At 58.9% G+C, this 7,655-nt stretch overlaps 1 protein-coding gene across 1 annotated transcript; it reads left to right on the plus strand.

Moving 5' to 3' along the window:
• Window positions 1–258: 258 nt before the first annotated feature.
• SUPT20HL2 (SUPT20H like 2) lies at window positions 259–6,032 on the plus strand. Its single transcript, XM_038588772.1, has 4 exons — window positions 259–341; window positions 496–3,376; window positions 4,946–5,063; window positions 5,975–6,032. Exons 2-4 carry the CDS (start codon window positions 514–516, stop codon window positions 6,030–6,032), a joined length of 3,039 nt encoding a protein of 1,012 aa, XP_038444700.1. The 5' UTR covers window positions 259–341; window positions 496–513.
• The last annotated feature ends 1,623 nt before the right edge of the window (window positions 6,033–7,655 follow it).

Below are 7,655 nucleotides of genomic sequence, written 5' to 3' on the forward strand. Positions count from 1 at the left end.
TGCGTGCCTTGGGCGTTAAGTGTAAAGCAAGGGTCTGGCCCTGCCGCGGAGGTGGAGGTGCGGGCGGTGGGCCTCGTGGCCTGCAGGCGGAGGCCACAATAGGAGGAGGCCTAGGCCTGGAGGGCTAGGCCTGCAGCCCGCCCGCCCGCCCGTGGCCTGCAGAGAGCGCACGTGCGCACAAGCAGATGCTCCGGTGGGGGCGGGGAGGGGGGCGGAGGCAGGGGCACTGAGCCCGGGAGGGGGGCGGGGGGGCTCCCATCCACTTCCGGCCCAGCCCCCAGCGACTCCAGAGGCGGCGCCCTGGTGGCTCCAACACGTGTAGCTGTTTCCCCGAATCCCAGGTACGTTGCGTTGCGTGGTGCTTTCGTGGGGCGGGCTTCTGGCCGACCATTTGCAAGTCAGGCTGGTGGCTCCCGCTGTGCAGCTGCGGCGCTTGCGAGACGTGAGAGATGGAAGTAGAGTCCTCAAGGCGCTTGCGTTTTCTCTACTTTGTAGGGCCCCTTTTGCAGCACGATGCAGCAGGCCGTAGAACGAGCTCTGGACCGTGCGGACTATGTCATCGCGAGTGCCCAGCAGAGGCCTCCTAAAAGGAAATGCTCGTCGAGTGGGGCAGCCTCTCTGTTTGAAAAGCTCTATGACATCTACGTGGAAGAGTGTGGGAAAGAGCCCGAGGCTACGGAGGAACTGAGAAGCAACGCGAACTTGTTAGAGAAGCTGGTTAGGAGAGAGTCGTTGGCGTGTTTAGTGGTCAACCTACACCCAGGAGGGGAGGGATATTCGCTGATGCTGGAGGGGAAGCAGGGCTCCTGCTCGGAGACCATTCGGCTGCCTTACGAGGAAGGCGAGCTGCTCGAATACCTGGATGCTGAAGAGTTGCCTCCTGCCCTGGTGGATCTCCTGGAACAATCTCAGGTTAACATTTTCCACTGTGGGTGTGTCATAGCACAGGTACGGGACTACAGGCAGTGCAGCCACGGGGAGCCTGCCGGCTACCAGACCAGGCACGTTCTCCTGCGCCCCACGATGCAGACCTTAGCCTGCGACATGCAGTCCATAACCAGCGACGGCCAGCAGTGGACCGAGGAAGAGAAACTGTTGCTTGAGAGCCAGCTGATCTTGGCCACCGCCGAACCCCTGTGTCTTGACCCTTCTCTGTCAGTAGCCTGCGCTGCAAACAGGCTGCTCTATAACAAGCAGAAGATGAACACTCGCCCGATGAAAAGGAGCTTCAGGAGGTATTCCGCACCCTCTCTGACTCGCCAGCAGGAGCTGTCTCAATGCCCACCTCCTCCCGAGCTGGGACTATGGGCCTCTTGCAAAAAAAGCAGACAAAGCCAAGCCGGGCAGCGGTACGACCTCAAGATTTCTAAAGCAGGGAGCTGTGTGGATCTGTGGAAACGGAGGCCCTGTGACTTGGCCGTCCCTTCTGAAGTGGATGTGCAGAAATACGCCAGAGGGAAGAGGCCGGCCAGATGCCACGTCTCCCCTGCAGGGGTCTGGCCAGCCCCCGAGGTAAGAGACGATGGTGTGTTTGGCTATGAAGGCGGCCGTGAGCCTCAGACAACGGAGCCGGCCTCCACGCAGCCGCCGAGCAACCCACCTTTCTGTGGACAGAGAAGGCCCTGGCACAGAGCCGGCCGTGAGCGACCGACGTCTCCTCCGCGCTCGGCCACAGATGGCCGTCCGAACCGCGTCCCGCCCGAGTCCAAGGCTGACGCCGGGAGGCTAGTCGTTCGGCCGGAGGCGGTGGGCCAGCAGAAGGCCCGGGGCCCGGCCACCGCGTGGTCACCCGGCCCCAGCGGCTCAGCCGGCCCCGGCGGGCCTCCTCCCGGGAAACCAGCGCAACAGCCGACGACGACGACGACGACGACGACGACGACGGCGGCGGTGTCGGTTTGGTCTCCAGTCCTGGGGAAGGGCGTCAGACACCCACCTCTGCGCATCAGACTTCCCTGGAGCTCAGGAGAGAGCTGGCCAGGTGACAGTTTTCCTCCAGGGGAGGAGGCCAGCAGCTTCCTTCAGTCGCCACCTCCCGCTCCTGCTCCGGCGCCACCCAGTCTTTCCCAGAAACCCTCCGTGGGCCTGCCTGGAGTTAGCCCGCTTCCCGCAGCCGCCCTGTCCACCGGCAGCTCCTCGCAGGGGACCCTGGCGCCCAGGGTCCCTGCCGACTCCCAGCCGCCGCCCGGGGAAGCGATCCGAGTTCGCGCGCTTCCCGCGGCCGCCCTGGCCGCCCCGGTCTCGGCCTGGGCCGGGGCCTCGGCCTCGGCCAACTCCCAGCGGCCCTCTGGGGAGGCCGACTCCCCGCCGCCGCCGCCTGGGGACGCGATCCGAGTTCGCGCGCTTCCCGCGGCCGCCCCGGCCGCCGCCAGCTCCTCACAGAGGCCCCCGGCCGCCCGGGTCTCGGCCAAGTCCCAGCCGCCGCCTGGGGAAGCGATCCGAGTTCGCGCGCTCTCTGCAGCCGCCCTGGCCGCCGCCAGCTCCTCACAGAGGCCCCCGGCCACCCCGGCCACCCCGGCCACCCCGGCCTCGGCCAAGTCCCAGAAGTCCGCTGTGGAACTGATTCGAGTCAGCATGTTTCCTGCAGGCGCTTTGCCCACCGCCGGCTCCTCATCAAGAACCACGGCCACCCCGGTCACGGTCAAGTCCCAGAAATCCTCTGTGACTCAGGACGCTGGAGTTAGCAGGCTGCCCACGACCACCCTGTCCCCCGCCAGCTCCTCCCAGAGCAGCCCGGCCACCCCGGTCACGGCCACGTCCGCCGGCCGCAGCGTCGTCGTCCAAGCGGCGGGCCCTGGCGGCCGAGCCCAGGCTGTGGCGGGGGCCTGCAGCCCCAGGCAGGGCTCTACCGCCGGCTCCGCGGCTCCTGCGGCAAGTAAGCCCAGCAGCGCGCCCTCGGGAGCTCGGCCACCAGAGGCAGTGTCCTCTGCGCCGCCGGTCCGCGTTCAGTTTTTCTTAAAAAGCGCTTCAGGCCTCAGGCCAGTGACTCTCCTGGAGCTTCGGCAAGATTCGCTCCTTCTGAACGCCGGGCAGCAGCCAGAGCAGAAGGTCTATCAGCTGATTCCCCAGGACCGACTCCAGCAAGCCCTCACTCCCGGCCCTCCGCAGCCAGTGCCACAGGGGTCAAGTGCGCAAGGTGCGGCGAGTCCAAGAGCGGCCTCTTCTGCTCAGCCAGCCGTGCTCGTGAAGTTCGGTGCAGAAGGCAGTTTGCCGCAGCCCCAGGCAGCGGTGTCGGCGCTGGCACAGCTCGGCTCTGCAGAGAGCCAGAGAACACCCGGGCAGAGCCAGCCTCGTCCTCTGCAGGCACTGCAGCTGTCCCCTGCGTCGTCGTCGCAGCCCCAGCCCCAGCGCCAGCGCCAGCGCCAGCCCCCGCCCCGGGGTCAGCCCCAGCTGAAGCCCCGGCCCCAGTCTCACCCCCCAGCCCCAGCCCCAGCCCCAGCCCCAGCCCCAGCCTCAGTCCCAGCCCCAGCCCCAGCCTCAGCATCACCCCCAGCCCCAGCCCCAGAAGCAGGTACAACAACTGAGAATCTTGCAGGGCCCCAGCTGCAGCCTCAGCCCTAGTCCCAGCCCCAGCCCCAGCCTCAGCCCCAGCCTCAGTGTCAGCCCTCGCCCCAGCCCCAGCCCCAGCCCCAGCCCCAGCCTCAGTGTCAGCCCTTGCCCCAGCCCCAGCCTCAGTCCCAGCCCCAGCCCCAGCCCCAGCCCCAGGGTCAGCCCTAGCCCCAGCCCCAGCCTCAGCCCCAGCCCCAGTATCACCCCCAGCCCCGGTCTGACTCCCAGTCTCACCCCCAGCCTCAGCCCCAGCCCTAGCCTCAGCTCCGGAAGCAGGTACAACAGCTGAGAATCTTGCAGGGCCCTGCAGCTGTGACCATGGTAGCAGCCCAGATGCCTGGGCCACCTCAGGGCCAGCAGGCCGCAAGCCAGTCCAAAGGTAAAATGACCAGAGACCCGCCTTCCCCTCCCCAGTTCTGAGTCTTGCATTATTTTCTGTCTATTTTAAAAGCACCAGAGCGGGATCCCTGGGTGGCTCAGCGGTTTGGCGCCTGCCTTTGGCCCAGGGTGCGATCCTGGAGACCCGGGATCAAATCCCACGTCGGGCTCCCGGTGCATGGAGCCTGCTTCTCCCTCTGCCTGTGTCTCTGCCTCTCTCTCTCTGTGTGACTATCATAAATAAATAAAAATTTATAAAAAAAATAAATAAATAAAAGCACCAGAGCATCCACCCAGGTGACCTCCCGATTTTTGACTTCACGTTGGGTGGTTTTGGTGTTTTTGTTTTCCATAAGGTATCGGTATTTTACGGTGAGATGTCTAAACTCTACGGAAGCACAACCTCATGAGCGTTATGTAGAAACAAGGCAGCGATTTAAGAACCTGGGATTGTGTTGCTTTGTTGTTGTAGCTGTAGACTGAGTTCTCTTTAGGAGAATGTTCTGCGGTGTCCTCAGCTCCACACTAGGTTCAGTCTAAAGTCCTAAAGCTGAGGATCCCCGGGTGGCTCAGCGGTTTAGCGCCTGCCTTTGGCCCAGGGCGCGATCCTGGAGTCCCGGGATCGAGTCCCACGCCGGGCTCCTGGCGTGGAGCCTGCTTCTCCCTCCTCCTGTGTCTCTGCCCCTCTCTCTCTCTCTCTCTGTCTATCCTAAATAAATAAATAAATCTTAAAAAAAAATAAAGTCCTAAAGCCTATAATTTCTCGAAAACGATAAAACGACAACTAGCAGTCATTTAAACCTGGTATTTTTTTTTTTTTATCTGAAAACTTTTAGATGTGTTACAAACCCTGACCTGAAGTGTACGGGCTTCAGCGTTTTTTGAGTGTGCGGTTCAGCGATGCTGACTGGATTCACGTCGTTGCGTGAAGGACCTCTGGAATGGTTCTCCTCTTGCGAAAGCGAAACTCTATCCCCGCGGAGCAGCAGCTCCCCATTTCCCCATTTCCCCCTCTCCGCAGCCCGGGCACCCACCGTGCTCCGTTCTGGTTCCCGCAGCTGGACCGCCTCGGGTACCTGGGTGAAGCGGCATCGCGGGGCAGCCGTGTCCTTTGGTGACTGGCTCACTCCGCGCAGCCAGTAAGGGACGTCCTCAAGGTTCGCCCACGTTGTCGCGTGGGACGCCAAGGTCGTAGCTTTCTAAACATGGTTTCCCTGTGCATAGTCTGTGCTGAAGTGACCTATTAAATACCAGAGACAGCTTTGAGAGGAATGGCCTTGGTGTGTGCTCTAAAAGGTCTGTGCACGGTGTGGTCACTGCAGTTTTTACAAAGGCGTTTTGAGAGAAGAGGTGACGCCCACCGAGAGGTGATGTGCTTGTCAGGCCTGTGTGGAGGATGTGGGAGACCTCCCAATGGGCAGCGTGGCTCAGGGGCGCCCTGCTTGGTGGTGGCCCCGGGCTGCTGCTTTAGCATCAGTGCCCCCCAGTCCCCGCGCCCCCTCAGGCCCCGCAGAGCTCAGCCCCTCTCCTCCAGGTGCAAGCTGGCCTTGAAAAGGCACTTGTGGGATGTCTCGCTTCCTCCCTGTACAGTCGTTGACTTGCTTTAGAACTGCAGGTTATTTGCGGGCGCTAAACAGCTAAGCGTTCGAAAATGAGCTTGCTTTATTTGCTCTTCAAGTGTCGGCAACCTCTCTGTCAGGTTCCGAAGCGGAATCCACCCGTTTCTTTCTCTCTTTTTTTAATATATTTTTTTTTATTGGAGTTCAGTTTGCCAACATACAGCATAACACTCAGTGCTCATCCCATCAAGTGCCCCCCTCAGTGCCCGTCACCCAGTCACCCCCGCCCACCTCCCTTTCCTCCCACTCATTTTCTCTCCTTTCCCCTTTATTCCCTTCCACCCGTGTTTCTTTCTCCCTGTCTCTTCCTGGTGGCCATCAGTTGTTCAGCAGCCCCGGCTCCCCCGTGTCTGTCTGTCCCCGCTTGCTTGTCTCAGTGGGGCTCAAGATATCCCTGAAGTTCTTGCTGTTTCCCCTTTCTTTTTTTGGAGGTGTAGTTCACCTAAGCGCCGAGTAACCGGTTTCAGGCGTACAGCTGAGTGGCATTGACTATGCTTCCAGCGCTCTGGGACCGCCAGCTCCAGTTCCAGAACAGTTTCGTCACCCCAAAGAAAGCTCTGGAGCCAGGAAGCCCTGGCTGCCCATCCTCCCCTCCCCCAGCCCCGGAAACACCAGTTTGCTTCCTGTGTCTGTGGACTTCCCTGTTGTAGATATTTGCTGATGATGGCATCAGATGGCACGTGACCTTCCTTGCCTGGCCTGTCTCACTGGGCATAAGGTGTTTGAGGTTCGCCTGTGGTGTAACGCGTATCGGGCTTTGTTCGTTCTAGTCGGGCCGAAGAACGTTCCCTGGCGTGCATATAGCACATTGTGTCTACCCGTTGTTCATTGGTGGACGTGTAGGTTGCTTCCACCTCTTGGCCATTGTGAGTACCGTTGGCTAGGAGCGTTGGTGTACATGTAGTTTCTTGAGAGCTTCTCATATTTCATTCCATTACGGTTTTCTAAGGGGCACCCTGTCGCCAGATAATGTGTTTTTCTATGTACACATGCATGCTGCCTGCCTTTTGCCCTAGGAGAAAAGGGAGGTGTTGCCTGGCAGCCCAAAAGAGATGAACAAAGAGGCAGGGAACTGGTGCTTCCTGCTTGATCAACCCCGACTGTCCTGGGCCTGCTGTCCCAGCCCCGGTAAGGGGGGATTTCGACCAACTTCAAGAAATGAGTCAGCTCTGCCACGTGCGTGACGCTGAGCCTGCTAGGGCCCTTAGGTAACCCGTCCCGGACATCGTTGTGCATGTGCCTGCACTTTTCACGAGTGAGCCAGTGTAATGACCGCTCGGTAAGAGGAATCAACCGGACACCTGCACTGCGAATCTCACCTGATTTGATGTAGTTCTTTCCTTTTGCCCTCTCGGTACTGGTGACCCTTGAACAGTGTGGGGGTTAGGGGCGCCGAGTCCCCACGAGGTCAAAAAGTCTGTATCTCTTGCCTAACCAAAAAGTTAACTCCTCATAGCCTACTGCTGACCAGAAGCTTTGCCGATCATGCAAACACTCGACTGACATGCGTTTTGTTTATTATTGGTAGTATATGCTGTGTTCTTACAATAAACTATGTTAGAGATAACAAATATCATGCAAATTATTAGGAGGACAGAATACATGTACCGTAGTCTACGGTATTTCTCGAAAAAATATGCTTATAATGGACTTGAGAGACGTAAATCTATGTTGTTTAGGGTTCAGTTATGCTACAGGGAGACATAGGTGAACTTGGCCTTGAGTCATGTGGCGCTTCCTTCCCAGGCCAGTAAATAAATTCAGCTTTGTGTGACATTACCATTGGTGGTCTTTGTTTATTTCCTTGTAATATTCCTTACCAAGGTGTGTACTTCATGGAATGTGTCTTTTGAGGATATTAACTACCTTTGTTTTGCGAATAAAAGTGAAATTCTTTTTAGCATCTTGAGAACCTGGAGACTCTTCTTAACCATACGTCAAATTCATCATCTTAGTCTAAATTAGATTCATGCAGCCTGTGTATTCATGACTTAATGACTGACCAACATGCAGTGGTTGTTTTAAAGTAGTTGGCTCCAGAATTTTCCCATGGGGAGCAAAGAAGATGGTCCAGGAGATGACCATCTAGGAAACTCCTGGGTGGGCCCATAT

The sequence above is a fragment of the Canis lupus genome, chromosome X, assembly GCF_011100685.1.
Source record: "Canis lupus familiaris isolate Mischka breed German Shepherd chromosome X, alternate assembly UU_Cfam_GSD_1.0, whole genome shotgun sequence".
NCBI classification, from domain to species: domain Eukaryota; kingdom Metazoa; phylum Chordata; class Mammalia; order Carnivora; family Canidae; genus Canis; species Canis lupus.